This window comes from Protopterus annectens, chromosome 12.part0 (assembly GCF_019279795.1).
Source record: "Protopterus annectens isolate FY-2018-M chromosome 12.part0, PAN1.0, whole genome shotgun sequence".
NCBI classification, from domain to species: domain Eukaryota; kingdom Metazoa; phylum Chordata; order Ceratodontiformes; family Protopteridae; genus Protopterus; species Protopterus annectens.
In genome coordinates, this window is record NC_056746.1 from 521,204,782 (window position 1) to 521,227,924 (window position 23,143).

The 23,143-nt window shown below is 43.4% G+C and overlaps 1 protein-coding gene across 1 annotated transcript in view; it reads right to left on the reverse strand.

Annotated features, from left to right (window-relative positions):
- Nucleotides 1-723: 723 nt before the first annotated feature.
- SREBF1 (sterol regulatory element binding transcription factor 1) overlaps nt 724-23,143 on the reverse strand; it is a 631,726-nt gene continuing 609,306 nt past the window's right edge. Inside the window, exons 18-19 of the mRNA XM_044088935.1 lie at nt 4,478-4,589; nt 724-4,118 (exon numbers count right to left, since the gene is read on the reverse strand). Of these exons, the coding sequence (XP_043944870.1) occupies nt 3,895-4,118; nt 4,478-4,589 (336 nt within the window). The 3' untranslated portion in view covers nt 724-3,894. The remainder of the gene's footprint in view (nt 4,119-4,477; nt 4,590-23,143) is intronic.

The window sequence follows — 23,143 nt, forward strand, 5'->3', positions numbered from 1 at the left end:
CCCCCCCTACCAGGGAACAACTAGAAGCACCCTTAGGCGGAAAGCTAGCCTTATTTTCAGTAAACTGGCATTACATCACAGGAGACAAGTGGATTTTGCAGACAATAGACCAAGGTTACAGGTTTCACTTCCATACTCTACCAAGGAAGAGAGGAATGCCAAACCTACCTCCAAATCAAAAGGCAGAAGCTCTAAAGCAAATAACTCACTTACTAAGGATGAGAGCTGTAGAAAAGGTACCATCTATGGAGCAAGGACAAGGATTTTACTCCAGGCTCTTCCTGGTACCAAGAAAAGAAAACCAATGGAGACCTATTCTCGACCTGTCCGCTTTAAACACATACCTCATTGTCCCAAAATTCAAAATGCTGACCCTACAGCAGCTTCTTCCCATGTTGGGCAAGGAGTCTTGGCTGGTAACTCTAGATCTCAAGGAGGCATACCTGCACGTCCCCATACGACCAAATTGCAGAAGATACCTCAGATTTCTTGCAGGATCAGAGCATTACATCACCAAATAAGGCTCCACAGAATGGAGACACAGGATCAACAAAGGCTTTCACTGGATCTAATGACAGTAAACAATAGTATTATAGATGTAGTAAAACAAGGTAATGCAATGCCATTTCAGAGGGAAGAAGGAGGAAAAATGTAAACAAAACTGTGTCTTCTGCAAAACAAAAGTATGACATTAACTAAAAATAAGAGAACAGAAAATCCATGTAATACTATTTTTGTTTTTATTTTTAAAAAGTTCTTACTTTTTTTTTCTAAAATCAAAATTACAGTCCAGTACCGTTTTGTTTAGCAACTTAAAACATCCAAAATGTAATCGGTCTTTGCTTCAACCCATACAAAAAAAGATCCTGGGCAAAGCAAAAGGACATCAGTCTATGAAATATAATTTTTACTGCTTCAAAAACATTCCTTAAAAAATTATAAATAGGTCTTCTATTGTCTGTACAAAATATCTTATTAAACTATGAAAATAATGTTTGAAAAGTAAAATTATACATATACATTTTTTTTAATTTGAAAAACAAAAAGCCCAGAAAATAAGGCTAGTGCAGTTTATAGTACAGGAGTCAGTAAAATATTTACAAGGCAACTAGTTGGGATCACCCCCACAAGGTAAAGACACCCAAACCCCCCCAAAGCATAAGAAATATATGCATAATTGATGTACGCATGCCTGAGGCCTCTTCTTGGATTTGTCAACACAAGCAAGCTCAAATTTGTGACAACAGGCTCGATTATCTAAACGGAATAATCTGTGTGCATCCAATTCGACATCTTAGGAAGGATGTGGTAAGAAAATGTCTGACGTTTTCTGAAAAAATTATCCCCTGTACCAGCAGTGAACTCCAGCAGGCAAGGAACAACAACACACACACTATAAATAATTATAATAATTACATAAATACTTGATCTGCCTTTGTTTGAAGTTTCATCTCTGCAGTTCGAAAACCTGTAAGAAGTGTTTTCTAAACTCCAACAATATTAATGAAATCATTTTTTTAAATAAATCAGTCCTCTGTACTTCAGTTCCTAATCTCAATGGCACATAAAATACTCATTTTGGGGAAACTGGGTAGATATTTAGGCAACTGTGAAATAAAGGAAGTCAGAGGAAGTCCTGCTACAAAAATCAGGTTCATGAACATGCTCTAAATCTGGGCACATTTAAAACTAAATAAAGGGCAGGAATTAAAAAGACATATGCATGCCTTTTCAGTTCATTACTTCAGTACCAAATGTTTTCCTGCAATCATTTTAATAAATGACTTGGCCTGAATGAATTAAACCAAGTACACTCATAGCACACATGTTGGTATAAAAACACTGATGTAACTCAACTGACGTGTTTCACAGCAATCCAGTGAAGAAAAAGTAAAACCCTGGCAACAGTCCCTGTTGCAAGTGTGGACAAAAACACTGATTTAAAAAAAACACTAAAAAAAAATTCAGGGTAGTGGTTTAAGAACCATCTAGTGATAGAGAAGTTCTGAGGATGGTGCGTGTGTGCGTCACTTTTACGGATGATGTCTGATCACAGCCTACGTGCGACGTACCACATACCTTACAGTAATAAAAGTCTTTTGCATACTGGCTGACGGCAGGTCGCCTATGGCAGGGAACTCCTTCATGTAATAAATACTGCAACAGATGACTAGAAGGACATCATATTTTACACTATATGTCACAATTAGACTTCAGAAAATCACTGTGCAAAACCATTTAATTGTTTTTGTGATACGCTACTACTGTCCTGTTAAAGTGACACTTCCTTGAACATGGTGACAATTCCTCCCTCCCTCCTCAGCACACATGCAGTTCTGTATCATTCAGCTGAGCTTGCACACCAACACCCAAGGACAAGCTGAACAACCCACAAAACACACACACAAAGACACACACACACACACACGCACACACCCTTGAGAAGGAAATTTCCTCAACATGGAACATGTTTTTTTGGTTACTGTATACAAAAACCCAGGCACATTACTTTGGTTAGCTTGTGACAGAAAGTCCTACTTTCTATAAGTTGTGGTTAGCCAATTAGAAATTCTTTTAACAGCCCCTTTTCATTATTTATTTTTAAAGATAGTCTTTTAAGAGCCATTTTTCTTTCTTTTCTTTTGTATCCCCCACTTGAGCCAGTAAAATGTGGTGAGTGATGCAAAATGCATCAGCTGTGAGTTCCTTCTGCCATTCATCCCTGAAGCAGTATCCATCTCCTCTCTGGATCTCAAATACATGCACACACATCCCACTTGTTACCACATGCTAACCATGAGTAATGATCAACCCTACTGGCACCCTAAGCTCAGCAGCCTGAAGTCCAGCTGCCATAGAGACACCTTACTTCTGTGTCAGTGGGCCTGCCACTTCAACTCATGCTGTCAGCAGTGTGTGTTACATTGGTGACCCAGCCCAACAAGAAGCCACATTCTTTGATGCCAAAGAGTGACATGACAGACAACAGTTGAGATATTATTCCACATTTTAAAACTAAGAAAATCAGTCAGCCCAAGTCTCAGGTTATTCAATTAACATTTTAGTCTCTTCAAAAGCAGACTTTCATCACATAAAACCACTCCTTTCGTGGAAACTTTGGCCAGGAAACTTCAGTTTACAGCCACATTTCCAAATACTGTGCCACTAGCTCCCATGACATTAAGATACCCCATTACTCGTCACAATAGGTTGCATCACCAAACTACCATTCCTCATGCTCTAGGGGCATTTTTAAAACATATGAGGGAGACTTCGATACACTTGGTGAGCTCAGGACACCAAGAAAATCTGGAAGTACCTAACAGCACTAAGCCAAAACGCATCCTGGCCAGGCTGATATGACTATCAACCAGGATTTCTCAAGCCCAAATACAGTACCAACAAATCAAACATCTCACTAGTTACACACTGCATGGTTCCAACAAAAAAATATGTGTTGATACAAAGTCTGTAGGTTTATATGGGAAAAGTGCCACTATCAAGGTACTAGGAACATAGTCTGCTTTTACACAGAGATGACAAAATCTCACTGCAAATATTTGCCAGACAAGAGAGAGTGAGAAAGTCATATCTGTGGAAATGCTTGAGATGTGAAAAGATTCTATAAAGACACCAGGTGGACATATTATTTCAACATTAGGTCCAAAGAGAAGAAAGAGATAGTGGAGGATGCCTGGACATCACAGTTTCTTTCACTCCTGCAAGTATGCCAAAAGTCTGAGAGGGATCAGTAGATTTGAAACTGGAAAGGCTTGTATGTAGTTTCTTTTGTCTCTAAATACTGAAGCCGTTGCCTTTTCTTTGATTCAGGCAGTTAGCCACTCAGCAGGGGGAGCCGTGTAAAATGGATTATCCTGGGTAAGGCTAATGCTTCTAACTAGAAGCAACAGTACTGCTGCTGCCAAGTTTCATAATCATCTGTTGACAGTCATGGAGCGTTCGCTTATCACCAAGTTTCTCCAAGGTCCGAGCAGCTTCAGCAAGCATGCCCACTCGCTGTCCCGGTGCTGACAGAAAGGTGGGAGGAAGATAGCGGCATGCCAACAGGAGGGCTTCAGCATGTTCTCTTTGACCAGGGTGTGTCTCCAAGTCTCCAACTATAACAAAAATAAAAAAATAAATAAATAAAATGAAATTCTAAGCATTTGATGCACCTGTGAATTAACTAACTGCTTTGGAAGGGTATTCTATCTGTAGAATTAAGGCACATTGCCCACAGAATGGGAACTACCTGACAAACCTAACAGATGAGTTTTAAAAGCTGTTAGAAAGCTTGGGGAGTGGGAACTGTACAATTTAAATGGTATAAATCAGATAAACAAGGGCATGCCAATTTATTATAAAAGGAACTGGCAAACAAACTAGCAGTTTACTGCTTCAGTAAACTTGTGCGCAGCACTGCAGGCTTGATGCAGCTAATCCCCCTGACACAGCTTCTAATGTTCACATTCCTCACCTCCATGACTGCTCTGTGTGACTCTCCGCCGCAAACTTCGATCTAACAGCTGGTGTGTTCTGGTTGGACTGGCTCCAGCCATCAGTCTGGCTGTGGCTTCATGCAGGAACGTCTACAAAGACAAAAAAAAAATCACTAGAAGCTTAAAAAAAATCTAGATAACAGCTTAAGATCTGATTATGCATTCCTTACACACTGCCCTAATTGCCTATTCCCTTAGCACCACTGCTCCTTCTCTATGATTACGCTAGGCTTGTTCTGCTGCTAGGTACACAGGGAAATCTCTGCAGCTCCTGAAGCAAAAGCTCTGCATATCAAAGTGGAAAGCACAAGAAAGAAATTCTCAACCATGGGAATGTACCCCAAGACTTGTCCCTAAAAATGCATGCAAGTTTTGCATTGAAGTTTTCAGGGTTCTAAATGAGACCAGCTGCGAGCATTTGGCACAGAAAGCACAGTGTGCATGAAGGTCTGCAGTGAAAGGAAAAGTGACAGCTTAGCTTCAGCAATCACACACAGATCTGCCTAATAATGAGCTCTACAAGATAATGACTTAATAGCTGGCAACCTGCCACCCTACCATGTAAAAAGTGGAATGAAAAATTAATCAGTTCAAAACTATGTTAACCAGTCATCTGATTAAAGTTTTCTGCAGAATGTAAACACAACCTGCTTCCTTGAGTTTACATCATCCTTTACAAGGAAAAATAAATAAATAATTGCAAAAAAGAAAATTTGAACTGGGATTGAAATTCGAATGAGATCAAAACAGCATACATGAAGACCGGTGAATAAAAACCCTTGAACAAACCAAAGTGTTTTCTTCATTCAAAGACAGTTTTGTTCCAGAGTGCTTACAAACTGAAGACAAGGCATTCTATTCAAGCTGATTTTCGGCACAGAGTGTTATGACAGCTGTTCACTTCCCCCCTCCCCATGATATATAAAATACAGAATTTTAAAACTGACAAAATGCGATATATGACTTGCATAGCTAACCAGTCACAACTGCTCCCTTATAATATGATTTAATGGGATGACTTCTGTGCCGCAGTTGAGAAAGTGCTAAAAATCAAATCTGCATTTTATAACCAGGACTGGGGGGTAGGGAAGACAATGGTTTACAGTGCTTTGAAAAATGGTCTTAACTCACTGTCTGAGCTTTTTTTTTCTTTCTTTCTTTCTGATCTCAAATGCTGGCTTGTAGCCATGTCAACGCCTCTCAGGATCACCTTCGCTAGAGCGCACAATGCTCTTGCCTTCTCAGAATGAGAATGTACTGTGAAATCCTCCTGCACTAAAAAGCAACCTGGGAACATCTGCAGAGATGGAAGTGAAGCACCACTTTGATTCAAAGCAGAAGCAAACATGCCTAGACTCCTAATCACTGTCACCCTCCTCTCTGCTTCCACCGTTTCACATAAACAAATGTATGAAGGAGCCTTCCGTTTCCATATTCTATGTCTAAGCCTCTTCCTACAGGCATGGAACACGACTCTCCCCTTTCTACCCACAGTATCAATCGACAAAAGAAAATTGCCTCCAATCTGCCTTCAAGGTACTGACTGTACAATATGCTGTATTCCTGACTGGAAAAGAGAGACTACGTCAATCTTAGTACTAAATAATCAATCTAGTAAATTTACAACATGACTACAAAGGTGAAACTTTCCTCATTCATCCAAGAATCATGTCACACAACATTACATTTTTCCACATCCCCAAAGGTTTGATGGGAACTGCTACTGTCCTCGGCTAACTGGGAAAGTGTAATTATCAGATGTTACGCATGCCCATCCTGTCAAACCTGACTTGTGGTACGACAAGACAGAAAAAGCCATGCCCTCCTTTTGTCCACAGCAGTAGTAATAGTAGTAGGATACCCATTTCCTAGCCAAAGTATTGTCTTATTTCCTACAACTGTTTCACAGCAGACACCAGAATGAAAACAAAATCAGCTACCAATGACTGTGATTAAGTTAAGTGCACTGAATTTGCAAGTGACAGCATGCATATAGCGGTCTCTAAAAATTACCCACTGAAAGTCACTGATATTTCATCTGCTTTTCTGTAGTTATTAAATGTAAGCAACATCAAGATCCCTGCCAGTGTATAGGGCTAAATCTTGAAGTTGTGCTTAACATATACTTCTACACAGTGGCTGCACATTGTCTCCCTTTTCATGTAACTGCAAGCTGCGGGAAGTCTGGGTCTCAGTATCCTAAATGACCTCCCATGTAACATGGTGCTACAATATTTTTTTTTTCCTAAGCTGGCAAGTATATGTCACCCTCAGTAGCAGTTATAGGATTTCTATCATTATTCTATCCAAAGTTGTTTCTAGTTGGAGTCATTTAGTTTGTAAATTACATGACTAAAAATGTGGTGGCCAATTTCACAGACTTCCTGCAAAAAAGCATACCAGACTCAGGACAGCTAGTCTCTTGCTGCAGTACTGACAAATAAGAGGTGTCCATCAGTCAGAATATGCTTGGTGCTCCCTACAGTGAAATGAACTGCACCGCTCATTTCCACAACATGAACAGCATTACAGCATAAATGCAGCACCTGACTTTGACACCTTTACTCTGAATGTCAGTGAAACGGACAGGGCAGGAGCTACAGTTTCCCCGTGGTATCCTCGAGAAAGTACAGTTATGTAAAATCTAACCACAACAGTAGCTGTCCTTCTCATCACTGTTGGAGTATTCTTTATAACAGGGATCCCCTACCTAGGGCCGCCTGACATCCAGCCATTATACCAAAGCCGTTAGGTTGTAATGGATACGCCATTCATCACACGTATGATCCCTGCGCACTGCATAGGTCATAAAGGTGATGTCTGGATGTACCATCCTCAGAGCTGAATAGCCCCAGCAGAAATGACAGCCTAAGGATAAAATCTGGTAATAAGCACATCCAGAAGAAAAAAGGACCAGAGGGAGGGGGACGGAGGGAGTGAATAAGGCAACAGTGAACAGAAAGACATCTACTGTTATAGTAAGATTTTACACAACTGTACTATGTTCTTCCACATTACTGATGCAGTATTCTTTACAATAGGTAGAATACAAAAGTTCATGCAGAAGATATAGAGAAGGAAGGGCCAGCAACACCCTCTAGGAAGCCATGGAGAATGGCCCTAGCAAAATCAACTCTGGCCCTAGAAATCACATCCAACTTATAGTTCTTGGTAAAGGTATGCAAAGAAGTCCAGGTAGCTGCCTCAAGAATAGAATTAGTATCCAAACCCCTGAAAAAAGCACCAGAAGAAGCCACAGCCCTAGTAGAATTAGCCTTAAAAGAAGGAAGGCTTTTCCCATGAAAAAAAAAACAAAATGGCCTTAGGTATCCAAGAAAAAGAAGTTATGTACTCACCATAACGTTCCATGTTTGTTGTCCAGTACTTCGCCTTCATTCTTGCTAGTTGGGTTCCCGACTCGGCCGTATACCAAAGCTCGAGAGCATCTACAGGCTCGAGGCTATAATCTATCCCATGGTGCTTGGCAGCTGTTCCCCAGACCTCGTTTGAGGGAGAGAGCTCCCTATGATATGATTAACATACAGAAAGAGAAAATATATGAAATATATTGGTCATAAAGGTAAAAGGAAGGCAAGATGGGAATCAGACCATATTTGCCAATTGTAAAAATTCCTCTAGATCCTCCAGGAGGGGGATGGCTGGGTGGGACGCAAGAATGAAGGCAAGATACTGGACAACAAACATGGAACATTTTGGTGAGTACATAACTTCTTTATGTTATGTTGTCCCATCTCGCCTGCATTCTTGCTGGTTGGGACAGAGTCCCCAGCACCTTTTTCTTGGGTGGCTCAAGGGAATAAACTCTTTAGGACAGTGGAACCAAAGACTGCTCTGTTCCCAGGAGGCCACATCTACTTTGTAATGAGAGACAAATGTGTGAGGATTGACCCATATAGCAGCAGCACAAATTGAATCCAATGGAAGTAGACACCGCTCTAGTTGAATGTCCTTTCACTTTCCCTGGCGGTTCTTTAATATGAGATTGATAAACACATTTGATCGTCTCAGTAAGCCATTTGGACAAAGTAACTTTTGAGACTGCCCTTTTTGTTTCTGAATTGGGCACAAACAACTGATCTGATTTTTGGAAATCTTTTGTCCTGTATAGATAAAAGTGCAGTTGTCTATGTACATCCAATTGGTGAAGCTTAAAGTCTGCCTTGTTGCTATAATTAGGAAAAAACACAGGCAATTCTATAGACTGGTTTCAATTTGTTTCAGAACAGACTTTTGGTAAGAAGGAGAGATTTGTTCTGAGGCAAACTCTTATCATTGTGGAAGATCGAATAGGGACGACGGATGGATAAGGCCTGCAACTCTGAAACCCACTCAGCTAAGGTAACTGCTGTTAGAAAGAGAGTTTTCCAGGATAAAAATTTTAAAGAACAAGAGGATGCTGGTTCGAAGGGGGAAAGAATAAACGCTGATAATACTAAATTTAGATCCCATGGGGGGAGGAGGTTTTCTTACAGGAGGACTTAACAGGAAAGTACCCCTGAGGAAGGCCTTGCATAACTTGTGGGACATTACATTGGATTAGAGTTCCCCCACGTGATAATTAGATATAACGGCTAGTTGAACTTGAATAGTGGCCGCCACTACTCCTTGATTAAAACTTTCTGTCAGGAATTCCAAAATTGCAGGTATAGAGGCTGTAAAAGGATCTATGTGCTTTTTGTCCGCCCAACAAGAAAACCTCTTCCATTTGCTTGCGTAAAGTTTCCTAGTTGTCTTTTTGTGCGAGAAGACCAAAATGTGGCGTTCTGCAGGGGGATAATTCTGGAAGCCTGGCTAAGATTGGAAGTGGAGAAACCAAGCTGTCAGCTTGAGGTTCTGAAGGGCAGGATGGAGCATTCCTGACTGATGTGTCAGAAGATCTGGCACTGGGTCCAGGATCCATGGGGCCTCCTGAAGGTGAGGTCAAAGGAAAGGGAACCAAATCTGACAAGGCCAGTATGGAGCAATGAGGATTAACCTGAGACTCAATGACTTGGCTTTCTGAATAACTTTTGGAATCAAAGGAAACGGGGGGGGGGGGGTAAAGAAGTCCCAGGGGCCAATCGTGGATGAGTGCATCCCTCGGTGACGTTCCCAGAGGGGAAATGAGGGCAAAGTAGTTGCTGCATTTGGCACTGAAGGGAGTGGCAAAAAGGTCGCAGCAAGGTTTGCTTCATTTGCGAAAAATTTGATTTGCAACTTCCTGATTCAGGGACCACTCGTGAGGCATGAGAATAGCTCTGCTTAGCCCGTCTGCTATAACCTTGGATTTCAATTGTCTTGTCCCAGAAAAGAGAGTGTAGACTGCAGTGTTACCGTCGAAAGTTTGACTTCTTCACTGACTTGTTTAGTCTGCTGAGATCCAATATGGGTCTCCAGTCCCGGTCTTTTTTGGAACTAAAAAGAACCTTGAGTAAATTCTAGATCCTAGCTGGTCTGCGGGGACTTCTTGGATGACTCTTTTTCCTAGCAACGTTTGAATTTCTAGTGTTGCTTGATCCCTTTGACCGTGTGGAATGTCTGGGATAAACTTTGACTGATGAGGTGAACAGTGAAACGGAATGTTATAACCCCTGGATATAATGGACTGTACTCATTTGTCTTGAGTCAGATTCAGCCAGGCTTTTGGGTACAGCGTTAGCCACCCCCCTGACTGCCTCCAGAGGTAGACAGTCGGGCCTCCTTTCAGGAGGCGTGAGAAGGGCCAACCAGAGAAAGTATCTCTGTTGCCCTGGTTCTGCAGACCTCCTCTACCACGTGGAAGGCGTCTTCTATTGTTATTTCCCCCTCTGTCCCTGGGGCAAGGATCACCATGAGCATCAGATAAGGCTCCTTTGGACTTCCGGAGCCACATCTTTCCGCTCTTCTGTTCTTTAGAGTAGGGTCTGGTAGGGGCGGAAAAACGGACTCCAACGGCAGAGAGAGTCTTACCATCTTGTTGGTTCCTGGTGAGTCTCTTTCACTTTCGGCCCAAACAAGAACAAGCCATCAAAGGGGGCGTCAATGAAAAAAGATCTGAAGTGTTCGGCAAACTCGCAAAGGCGCATCCAGGAATGTCTCCGAAGAGCTACTCCTGTGCCTGCTGCCCTGCTCGCTCCATCGGTTGCATAGGAAATGAGGTGCATGGATCAGTTAGTGATGGAGGTTAAGGTTGCAAGCTGAGAATTAATCTTATCCCATAAATCCTGGGCTGTAGCACCTTGTAGGGTATCTCCCAGCTCTTTTAGGAGATCCCTGTGAAGTTCGGTGAAATGTGATAAATAATTCAGCGACTGCAAGGTAAAGGCCACTGAAGAAATAGTATGCTTCCCGTACCTGTCCATCGTGTGAGACTCCTTATTTGGTGGATCGACAGAAGCAGAAGTTTCAGCTAACTCCTTCTTTGTGGCCACAGCCACCACCATCGCATCTACTGGAACTCCCTTAGTCAGATACTGTCTGTCCTCTGGGGCCATAATAAATTTATTTGGCTTCCATGAACAGGCTCCACTGATTCTGGAGAGTCCCACATCTTCTGACTCACTACACCCAGGAGGGGGTCAAAAGGTGGAGACACCCAAGAGGTGGAGGGTGAGAGCCAAATGCCTCCTGGTATACCAAATCTTCTTCAGAAGGGGAAAGGGACTTCCAGCCTCCCCTCTGCTTAAGGATCTCCAGGATGTCTGAAAAAGAGACATCCTCAGAGGGCGACCATGGGGACACTTCTGATGTCTCCAAGTCAGTATCAGAAATGACAGACTCAGGGGAGTCTATGTGCTTCCTCTTACACTGTCTTTTCCAAGGGACCTCCTCAGGGGGATGTTCCGGGGAGATATCGGAACAGGAGGTTTTACCCATTGAGGTTTCCTGGGGCACTGACTCTCTACTCTGGGGGTGATGGAGGGATGAAGAAGAGGTGGACACCTGCCCTTTTTGGGGGAGAGAGACTGGAGCTGAAGGTGGAGCAGACTCAGTGGACAGCACACTCCACATCACCTCAAAGGGACCGCGATCCTTGGCCGACAGAGACTCCGGTCCCGAGGGCCGGGAGATCTCTCCAGCACCGAGGAGGGTGGCTCCAAGGCTGATGCAGGAGCCAAACTCACCCGAGCCAAAGCGCAGAGTGGGAGAGTCGGTTCCGACATGGTTCTGAATCCCCCCCAGAGCCAACCAGGGAGCGTCGACCCCCGGATCCCTCGATGGAAGACAACATCGACGAGATCAGAGCAGACGTCGGAGCCGAGATATCAGGAGTGACTACTGGCTCTGCCGGTTCCAGCACAACGACTTCTATACTCTCTGGCTCCGAACTTGTCCGAATCTGAGGAGGAATCAAAGTTATGCGAGATACAGTTGCTGGCTCCACAATGCAATGGGCTGGGCTCAAGAGAATTTCTGCTAGGGCCAGGGTCCAGAGCAACCTCTTTACGACCCACTCCACATCATCGTCTGATAATCTGGAGGATCGAGAAGAATGGCTTGACGATTTGTGGCTACCTGTCACAGACTGTAACAAAGGAGATTGCGGCACCGAATGAACAGGTTCCAAGGATGGTGATAGTTTCATTTTTTGGCTCAGCAACGGTTCCGAGGAGACAAATGGAACCAAGGGAGCACCAGATTTGTTGGAACCGATAACTTTCAGATCTGAGGATGCTGTATCTTTGAAACTGCTTGACGACTCAGACACAGGAGCAGACGAAGCAGCCTTTTTAGACTTATCCAGTTTTGAGGTGTTATTACCTTCAACTTTCAACAAGCCCCTTAAAATGAGCTTATTTTTCCTCTCCTGTAAGACCCTTGCACTGAAGCTATGACAAATGGAGCAGGAGTCTTGGAGATGGACTGGTCCTACACAGTGGACACGTTCATCTGTTATAGAGATTTTTTGAGTGCATGAATCGCACTTTTTAAATCCAGATTGTTTGTGCTCCTTAACAGATTCTTTAGACATGTTTACCTGTGAAAGAAACTACCATAACAGTAAATTTTAACTACTATAAAAGGTAGAAGCAAGATAGAAAAATTTTTTTACAAGAAAAAATGGAAAGGAGAGGGAGGAGGAGAAGTCTCTAAATTAAACGACAATCTCCTCTAACCTGAGGAGACACCTCTAATTTAAATGGTGACTCCTTAAGGGAGGAAAGAAGGTGAAAGAATCCTCTAACTGTAATGGATTTTTTAACTAGATAAGAGGAAGAGAGAAAAACAAGGCCCAAAAGGACAGCCGCAAGGAAAATACAGCTAAGAATACTACAAACACACAACAGCACTGTAACTGGGAAAGGTAAACGAAGTAGTAGTAGTACGTTTTGGGAAAATAACATTTTACTAGCCTGAGCCAGTGAAGACAAACCCCGAAGCTTGTCCAGAGGAAGCATAGGAATTGTGTAAGCCATGCAACCCAGAGCCCTCAGAAATTCCTTGCCTGCAACTGAAGGCAGAGGAAGAAGGAATTGAAAGAAATCACAGTTAAAGCCTTGGGAGGAGCAGGGATGTCAGAACTGAAAGAATCTGGAGCCTGCACACCAGAAAAACATGATCCAGACCATACCTCTCAACTGTCCAGATTTTTGACTCATATTTTTGGCCTGTTTCCTCATAAAATTGTGGTTTTCTGGCAAATCAATGAAAAATCATTGAGGATTGAAGTCATAAAATAATGACAGACATTTCAGTTTCAGACTTCATACCCTTCAGAAAATGCATGCTAATGCAAAACCTGTTATTTTATCAAATTCCGAATTTGTAGGAGCAACATTTAAAAATGTCCCTAGTTATGGACCTTTGTTCCCCAATCATTTATGGCTTTATCTAGACTTGCTCTAAGAAGTTGAGAGGTAAGGCTGAGACAGAGTCAGGAATGACTTTTGGAAATTTATGGTAAACCCCAGGCTTTGCAGGAGAGAAATAGCAAAATGTAGATGCTGAAGCAAAATCTCTGGAGAAGAGGGCTGAATGGCAGGTCATCCAGATAAGGAAAGCCTGGTATCCCTCTCAACTTGCAGAAAGCAATCACAGGAGAGAGGCATTTGGAGAAGACCCTTGAGGCAGTAGAGAGGCCAAAGGGCAAAGCACAGAACTGAAAATGACAGGAAGGAACAAACAGAAAATCGTAAAAGCTTCCTAAAAAAGGGATAAGCATTGCTGAAACCCAGGGAAACTAGAAAAGCCTGAGGAAGTAGAAGAGGAAACAAGGTTTAAAGGGACAGCATTCAAAAGGAAGGCACCTTCAAAAAGGTGTTTAGCTGAGAAACTGCCAGAATGGGTCTCCAGGTGCCTCCTTCCCTGAGGACCAAGAACATTCTGGAGTAAAACCCTTTCCCCCTCTGAGGAGTTGGAACGTCTTGAATTGTTAACTGAGCCAAAAGGCCCTGAAGCACCTCTGGAAAAAAGGAGGCTGAGGAATGCCCAAAAAGGGAGAAGGGATTTCCAAACCATGTAATACCCCTGGCAAATTATGGAAAGAATGGTGGAGTCTTTGGTGACCTTTAACAAAACAAGAAGGGACAGGGGAAGACACAGAGAAAGAGAAATGTGACTGAGAAAAACAGGGCAAGGATAGTCAGACAACACCTGCTTTGTCAGGAAAAGGAGCCTTTTGGGTAGCCTTAGCAGCCGGAATCCTTCTACCACCCTTTTTACTTTTGGGGGAGGGTGATTCTGTTTACGAACAATGGCAGGCTTGTTGGGTAACTTCTTTGAAACTTGGGAACAGGTGAAAAGTATACTTGTGTACACTTACCACAAATGTAGATGTTCGAGTGTATTCACTGTTGCAGTCATTACATTTGGGTAATCTGCTGGCAGGTTGCCCTCAGTCGGCCTGAATATCAAAGTCTTGGGTCCTGTGTCGGTTATGGTCTCCTCTTCCATGACGTCAGGTCGTCAGGGGTATAAAAAGTACAGTTTTGTACCTACCATAAATGTAGATGTTCGAAGATCCACATTGCTGCAGTCCTTACATATGGGTAGTCCACTGTCCTCGGTCGGCCCGAATACCAAAGTATTAGGCTGACGTCGGTCATGGCGCTCAGATCTGACATCAGAGCGTCAGGGTATAAAAGTGCATGACCGACGTCATATCCTCAGTCTTTTCTTGCCCCAGATGTCAGAAGGCCCTAAAAAGAAAGGCCACAGCCCAAAACAGGATACCTCCCAAAACATGCCCAATAACAACCATCACCCAAACCATATAACCATGCCAAACTACAGAGGGGAAGGAGGGAGGGATTGACTGCAGCAATGTGGATCTTCAACATCTACATTTATGGTAGGTACAAAACTGTACTATGTTCTTCATCTCACATTGCTGCAGTCCTTACATATGGGTAGAATCCCAAAGCAGAGGTAAAGGGAGGATGGCAAAATCATAAAGCATTAGGGGCTGCTAAAATGCCCTGTAATATTGCAGTGGCAAATCCAGCCCTAGACTTAGAATAAAGAGGAAGGTGGTAATGTTTAGAAAAGTATGTACTGAACTCCAAGTGGCTGCTTCCAAAATATCTTTGTAGCTACCCCTTAGAAAGGCAGTAGAAGTGGCAGTAGCTCTAGTGGAATGAGGTCTGATTCCAGCCGGAATCTCCTTACCATGATGGGAATAGCAGAAAGAAATACAAAAACTAATCCATTTAGCAATAGTTTGTTTTGACACAGGTTTTCCCTGAGAACCCAAAGCAAAAGAAACAAACAACTGCTGAGACTGCCTGAACCCTTTGGTTCTGCTCAAATAATAACGCAACTGCCTGTGAATATCCAAAGTATGCAAAATCTTCTCCCTTTATTTTGGGCGTTTGCATAAAAAGTAGGCAAATGAATAGTTTGGTTCAAGGCCACACTAGAAACCACTTTAGGCATAAAGGAAGGATTAGTACGCAAAGATACCCTATCCTTATGAAAAATCAGGAAAGGTTCCACTGCCATAAGGGCCTGTAATTCAGAAAGCCTTCTTGCAGAGGTAATGGCCAACAAAAAAGCAGTCTTCCATGATAAATACTTTAACTCGGCAGTAGCTGCAGGCTCAAAAGGTTGTAGAGTAAGTTTTTCCAACACAAAATTGAGATCCCAAGCAGGAGTAGGAGCTCTACGTGGGGGTCTTATGTTCTTTGCCCCTCTAAGAAACTGCTTAAACAAAGGATGAGAAAATAAAGGAGGGTCACAGTCATAGTGAGCAGAAATGGCTGCAGCATGAACCTTTATCGAGGAGAAAGACAAACCCTTGTCCAATAGCTCAGTAAGATATTGAAGAGAAATACTTGAATCAGGCTTGGAAACATCAAAGTCCTTCGCTTTGCTCCAAATAAAAAATCTCCTCCATTTATCAGCATAAACTTTCCTTGTACTAGGCCTTCTGGCCTCCAAAATAACATTCAAAACTTGTTGTGGAAGCTGAGATGCCAGGCTGTTAGATGCAGAGACTGAATCTTGACATTGAGGAAGTGATTGTCCTCCTGAGACAAAAGATGCGGAATCAAAGGCAGAGGCCATGGAGGCTCCCGTACTAAACTCCTCAGTAGTGGGTACCAGTGCTGTCGAGGCCAATCCGGCGCTATCAGAATCATGGATGGCCTGTCTTGTCTGGCCTTCAAGAGTACCTTGGGAATGAGAGGCAGAGGTGGAAAGGCATAGACATGAAGATTGCTCCAACTGAATGATAGAGCATCCACCTTCCAAGCTGTGGGATGAAACAGTTTTGTGCAAAACTTTGGCAACTGGTAATTTAGTGGAGAAGCGAACAGATCTATGTCTGAGTCCCCATAACACTGTCAACTTTTGAAATACATGAGGATCCAGTTTCCACCGTGAGGATCCACTATTTGTCTGCTCAACACATCTGCTAAGGAGTTCTGTGCTCCTGGTAGAAACCTTGCCTGAAGATTGAGGTGTAAACTGAGAGCAGTCTCCCACAAAATCATCGCTTGCCTGCAAAGAGGGTACGAATGGGTTCCCCCTTGCTTGTTGATGTACCACATGACAGTAGTGTTGTCTGTTTGAATCAACACCTGCCCTGGGAGAAGTAAATCCTTGAAAGCCATCAATGCAAATTGGACTGCTAACATCTCCTTCAAGTTGATATGCAAATGTTGAAGTCTGACAGGCCATGTGTCTTGCACCCATTTTCCATTGAGGTGTGCTCCCCAAGCCTTGTCTGAGGCATCTGTCGTTAGAATCTGACTCGACCCTGGTCGGGTCACAGAGAGTCCCTTGTTTAGGTGACATTCCTGAGCCCACCACAAAATTCCTTCTGAATGCAAGGTATTATCTGAATGACAGTGTCTAGATCCTGGCAGTGTTGTGTCCATACATTTTTGAGATACCATTGAAGCTTCCTCATATGCAGTTTGGCATTGGGAAGCACCAGAATACAAGATGCCATGAACCCCAAGGCTTGAAGGACTGTCCTTGCAGTCAGCCTGGACTGTAGAGACATTTGATGGAAATAAAGAGAAAGGCTTCTTTGTTTGTCCGATCTGGGAAGCTGTATTCAGTCTCACACCCAGAAAGCACATGTCCTGAGAGGGTACTAGACTGGACTTTGTTTCGCTCACAGAATACCCTAGGCATCTTAACACTACCATCACATACTGTAGATGATGAAGAAGTTCGTCCTTGTCTTGTGCAATAATCAGGCAATCGTCCAAATAAGGATAAATCTGTATTCCTCTTAACCTGAAAAAGGCTATCACTGGAGCCAGAACCTTTGTGAACACTCTGGGCGCAGTAGATAAGCCAAAGGGCAATGCAGAGAACTGATAATGTAAATTTCCAGCCCGAAAACGTAGGTACCTCCTGCAACTGGGCCTGATAGGAACATGAAGATAAGCCTCTGAGATCCAGAGTTACCATCCAGTGATCTTTTCCCAGCAGAGGTAAAAGCTGTTGTAACGTCAGCATTTTGAACTTTGGAATGTCCAGATAAGTGTTGAGGATAGATAAATCCAAAATTGGTCTCCACGTGTTTCCTTTCTTTGGTACTAGAAACAGGCGAGAGTAAAATCCTAGGCCCACTTCTGACAGAGGAACTGGCTGTATAGCTCCTATTTGAAGAAGTATAGAAATCTGCTTGTGAGCCTCTATCCTTTGCCGAGGAGGAACGTCTGGCATGCCTGTGAAAGGAGGCAATGTATGGAAATAGAACTTGTAGCCTTGGTTTATAATGTCCAACACCCATTTGTCCTGGGTGACTAAAAGCCAGTTTTGCTTGAAAAGTGCTAACTTTCCTCCCAAAGGAGCTGCCAGGCAAGAAGAATCTGGCAGCTGAAAATGCAGGTCATTGGGCCTGTTTACGAAAGGACTGGCCCCTGCCTTCCCCTGCAGGTTGTGCAGGCGAACTCCAAGTTCTAGGCCTGAATGTACTATGAGCTCTGCCCCTGCCACGTCTAGATCTACCCCTAGACTGAGAATCAGAAGAAGGGTACGTCCACCCCTTAGTAGGCCAATTTCTACTAAACTTTGGAGGTTGCACCTGCAAAAAATCTTTAACAGTCTGCATAGACTTAGCCTTGTCTTCCATTTTCTTCAAAACCAACTCCACAGGGGGACCAAACAAAACTTCAGACTGCAAAGGGGCATCCAGAATTCTAGTTTTAACATGCTCGGACAAATTCTGATCCTTAAGCCAGGCGTGCCTACGAAGAACTGAACCAGTGGCAGCCACCCTAGAAGAGGCCTGTACAGCATCAAAACCACACTGCAAAGAATGCTTACCCACCTGTTCAGATATATGTACTAAATCCTGCAATTCTTTACACTCAATGCCCTCTGCCAAAGCATCCACTTTAGATTTTAGCTGAGAAAGGAGGAAATTCTGATACTTCAACATATGAAACTGGCAATTTAAAGCCCTCATTGCTAAAGTAGAAGAGGTATACACCTTCTTACCCCATCTATCCAAAGCTCTAGCTTCCTTATCTAGAGGAACCGGATTCTTAACAACAGAGGCTCTAAGACCCTTAGGCCCCTGACTAATAGTTTCCGGGTCCGCCCTAGGACTCTTATACAGATATTTATGAGCCTCAGGCACCCTGTAATACCTGTCCGGTTTAACTGGCGCAGGAGGCAAAGAATCTGGATTAAGGAAAGCCTCCGAGAAAACATCTTGAACAACATCCAAAACAGGAGGTATAGCCAAGGGTCTATGCTGTGGTAAAAACAAGAATTCCCTAAGCCTCTTCCATGAATCAGAGAAATTCTGTCCTTCCCACTTAAAATGCTCCCTCATGGAATGCAGAGTTTCTGAAAAAGAAAAATCCTCTGGAGGAGAAGCAGAAGGAGTGGAATCCTCTGCATCAGAATCCGAATAAGGGGGAAAATCTTGAATATCTTCAGCAGAAGACTCTGAGTCATCTGAGGCCTGATCCAAACTTTCCAACTCTGGCTCCACCCTGGGCCTCTTATCAGGAGGGGGCATAGAACCTCTAATTAAAGTAATCAAATCTTCTGCCATTTTAAGCATGTGCTTTTAGGCACAGACCCTGAAGTACCTGGAGTGACACCAGAGGAAGGCAAAACAGACCTGCCCTTAGAAGAAGCCTTAGAAATAGTAGCAGAAGGCCTAACCACCTTAGGCATAGACGGGAGAACAGTAACCTGAGAGGCCCCTTCAGCCTGACCTGACTCCTGTGAGGCCACATCCTGCAAAATCAAAGTTTCCCCCTGAGACTCAACAGAAACTTCAGTCGGATCCACCTGTTCCACTGTAGCTTCTACAGGACCGGCGTCCAAAACGGACGAATCATCCTGTCTAGTTTTCAAAGATTTGTCTTGCTTCTTCAGGAAGCGGCCGGAGGATCTGACGGCATATTATAATTACACCGCTACCAAAGACTAACCTAGCGCAATCTAACCTTCGCTTTATGGTGCGCTTATTAAACCTAGCACAAAACGACACCATCACGCCGTGCTCAGGTCCCAAACAAGGAATGCAAAGAGAGTGATAATCCCTATGCGGTATCTGTTTCCCACAAGAAATACAATTATTCACTTTTTCTGACATCCGGAATTAACTGAGGCAAGAAAAAACAAAAATATTCCCTAACGGGGTACTTAGCCCAACTTGGTTTCGGTCTGAAACTCAGAATACGAAAATTTCAGAACGCCGAACGGCACTTGCAACGCTGCTTCTGCATCGGACCATGCGGCAAAAAAGACTGAGGATATGACGTCGGTCATGCGCTTTTATACCCTGACGCTCTGATGTCAGATCTGAGCGCCATGACCGACGTCAGCCTAATACTTTGGTATTCGGGCCGACCGAGGACAGCGGACTACCCATATGTAAGGACTGCAGCAATGTGAGATGAAGAACATCAGGCAGCCGACGCCATTTTCTTTAGTTTTTCCTGCCCCAGATGTCAGGTGCCCCCCCCCCCCCAAATGGGGAGCAAATATATATATATATATATATATATATATATATATATATATATATATATATAAAACTTTAAATATATGCAATTATCACAACATAAACTTTACCTCCATCTAAAAGCAAATATACCACAAAGGCTGTAGAATATAGTGAAGGAAAGAAAAGCTGTAGAATAAAGGGGAATGGCGGGTGGGTAACCCTGACTGCAACAGTGAATACACTCGAACATCTACATTTATGGTAAGTGTACACAACTGTACTATGTTCTTCGTGTTTCACTGCTGCAGTCATTACATTTGGGTAGAATCCCAAAGCTATGGATGGGAGGCTGGAACTAAATAGCATTAGTAGCAGCTATAAGGCCCTGCAGAACTGCAGTGGCAAATCCTGCCCTGGACTTTGAGAAGAGAGGCAAATGATAATGCTTTGTAAAAGTATGAACAGAACTCCAAGTAGCAGCTTCTAGAATGTCTTTGGTTGGTACCCCTCTGAGAAACGCTGCTGATGTAGATGCAGCCCTGGTGGAATGTGACCTAATGCCCTTGGGCACCGGTTTACCATGATGCAAATAGCAGAAACGAATGCAGTGGCTTATCCACTTTGAAATAGACTGCTTTGAAATAGCCTTTCCCTCTGATCCTGCAGCAAATGCCACCAGTAGCTGCTCAGACTTTCTTAGAGATTTGGTCATGTTTAAGTAGAATCTTAGTTGTCTGTGCACGTCCAAGGAATGCAGAATCCGCTCCCCCTTGTTCTGCAGATTTGGATAAAAAGTTGGCAGGTGAATAGTTTGGTTAAGAGCCACACTGGATACCACCTTAGCCATAAAGGAAGGATTGGCCCTGAGGGACACCCTGTCTGGGTAAAATATAATAAAAGGCTTCACAGCGATGAGGGCCTGTAGCTCTGAAACCCTTCTTGCTAAAGTGATTACCAGAAGTAAAGCTGTTTTCTAGGATAAAAACTTTATATCTGCAGTAGCAGCTGGTTCAAATGGAGGCAGGGTGAACTTTTCTAACACAAAATTGAGGTCCCATGCAGGAATTGGTGATCTTCTGGGAGGTCTTAAATTTTTGGCCCCTCTAAGATACTGTTGTAGCAAAGGGTGAGAAAAGATCGGTGGCTCTGTGTTGTAATGAGCCGAGATGGCAGAGGCATGGATTTTTATTGATGAAAAAGATAGGCCCTTGTCAAGTATCTCAGTCAAGTATTGTAAAATCAGAGGAATATTTGGCTTTGCTGTGTCAGTTCCTTGTGCTTGGTTCCAAGCACAGAATCTCTTCCATTTATCAGCATAAGATTTTCTAGTACTAGGCCTTCTGGCTTCCAAAATGACATCCATCACAGATTTACTGAGAGGTGTTGTTTGAATAACTACATGATCAGCCATGCTGCCAGGTTCAGAGTTTGGAGCTGATTGCGCAGGATTTGATTGTTCTGCTGAGACAGTAGATAAGGTATTTGAGGCAAGTACAAAGGAGGGAGTTGAGACATATTCCTCAGAATTGGGTACCAGTGTTGGCAAGGCCAGTCCGGGGCAATTAGAATAATTTTTGGTTTTTCTTGTCTGACTGACCTTTAGTAGGACCTTGGGAAGAAGAGGTAGAGGAGGAAAGGCATAGACTGATAGGCTTTCCCAACTTAAGGATAGGGCATCCACTTTCCATGCTTGTCTGTGATAAGTCCTTGTGCAGAATTTGTCCAGTTGATAATTCTGGGGAGAGGCAAATAGATCTATGTCCGGGCTCTCCCATTTCTTTGTTATCATGCTGAAGACTTGTGGATCCAGTTTCCATTCGTGAGGGTCCATAAGGTTTCTGCTTAGGTTGTCTGCCAGAGTATTTTGTTTTCCTGGCAGGAATTGAGCTTGAAGATGTACTTGGTAAGTCAAGGCTGTGTCCCACAATGCCATGGCTAGTCTGCAAAGGGGGTAAGAGTGTGTGCCCCGCTGCTTGTTTATGTACCACATAACCATGGTGTTCTTCGTCTTTATCAGTAGTTGTCCTGGATGAAGTAAGTCCTTGAAGGCTGTCAGGGCATTCTGAACAGCTAACATCTCTTTCTGGTTGATATGCAGATGCATTTGTTTTGGGTTCCATATGCCCTGAATGCATCTCCCCCGCAGGTGGGCCCCCCAAGCATAGTCTGATGCATCTGTAGTTAGGATTTGGTTGGCAGGGGGTAGAGTGAAAGATCGTCCCATGTTCTGGTGACAAGTCTCTGCCCACCAAAGAAACTCCTGTTGTACGCAGGGAATGAGAGGAATCATTGTTTCCAGACTGTGACAATGTTGACTCCATAAACTTTTTAGGTACCACTGTAGTTTCCTCATATGCAGTCTTGCATATGGAATCAGTAGAATGCAAGATGCCATGAACCCCAAAGCCTGCAGAATTTGTCTTGCAGATAACTGGGTTTTTGTTGCCATCTGTTTGAAGTAAATAGTCAGTTGCCTTTGTTTGTCTGGCGTAAGGTAAGCCATCTGGGCAGTTGTATTCAAGCTTGCACCCAGGGATGTTATCTTTTGAGAGGGTACCAGTTGTGATTTCTTTTCATTTCTTGTGTACCCCCTAGGCATGTTAGAAGCCTTTTCACAAACGCCAGATGTTAAAGAAGAATGTACTTGTTTTCTGCTTGAATGAGACAGTCGTCAAAGTAAGGATAGATTGTATACTTCTTTGTCTGCAAAATACAATTATTGGTGCCAGGCACTTTGTAAAGACCCTGGGTGCAGTAGATAAGCCAAAGGGCAGTGCAGAGAATTGGTAATGCATAAAACCAGCCTTGAAGCAGAGGTATCTTCTGCACGATTCCCTTACTGGGATATGCAGGTATGCCTCTTTTAAGTCTAGAGTCACTAGCCAAGTGTTCTTGCCCAGCATGGGCAGAAGCTGCTGCAAAGTTAGCATTTTGAGTTTTGGTATGTCCAAGAATGTGTTCAAAATTGATAAATCCAGCATTGGGCGCCAGGCATTGTCTTTTCTGGGTACCAAGAACAGTCATGAGTAAAACCCTTGTCCTTTTTCCTGTTCTGGCACTGGCTGAATAGCCCCCATATCCATGAGGAGCGTAACTTGTTTCTGTGCCTCTGCCCATTGATTTTGTGGCAGATCTGACCAACCATTTGGAATTGGCAGAGTGTGGAAATGAAATATGTATCCCTGGGATACTATGTTTAATACCCACTTGTCCTGGGTTATTAACTGCCACTTTTGAACATGAAGTGCTAGTTTTCCCCCTAAGGGGGCTGCCAAAAGATAAGTGCTTGGTGATGGCA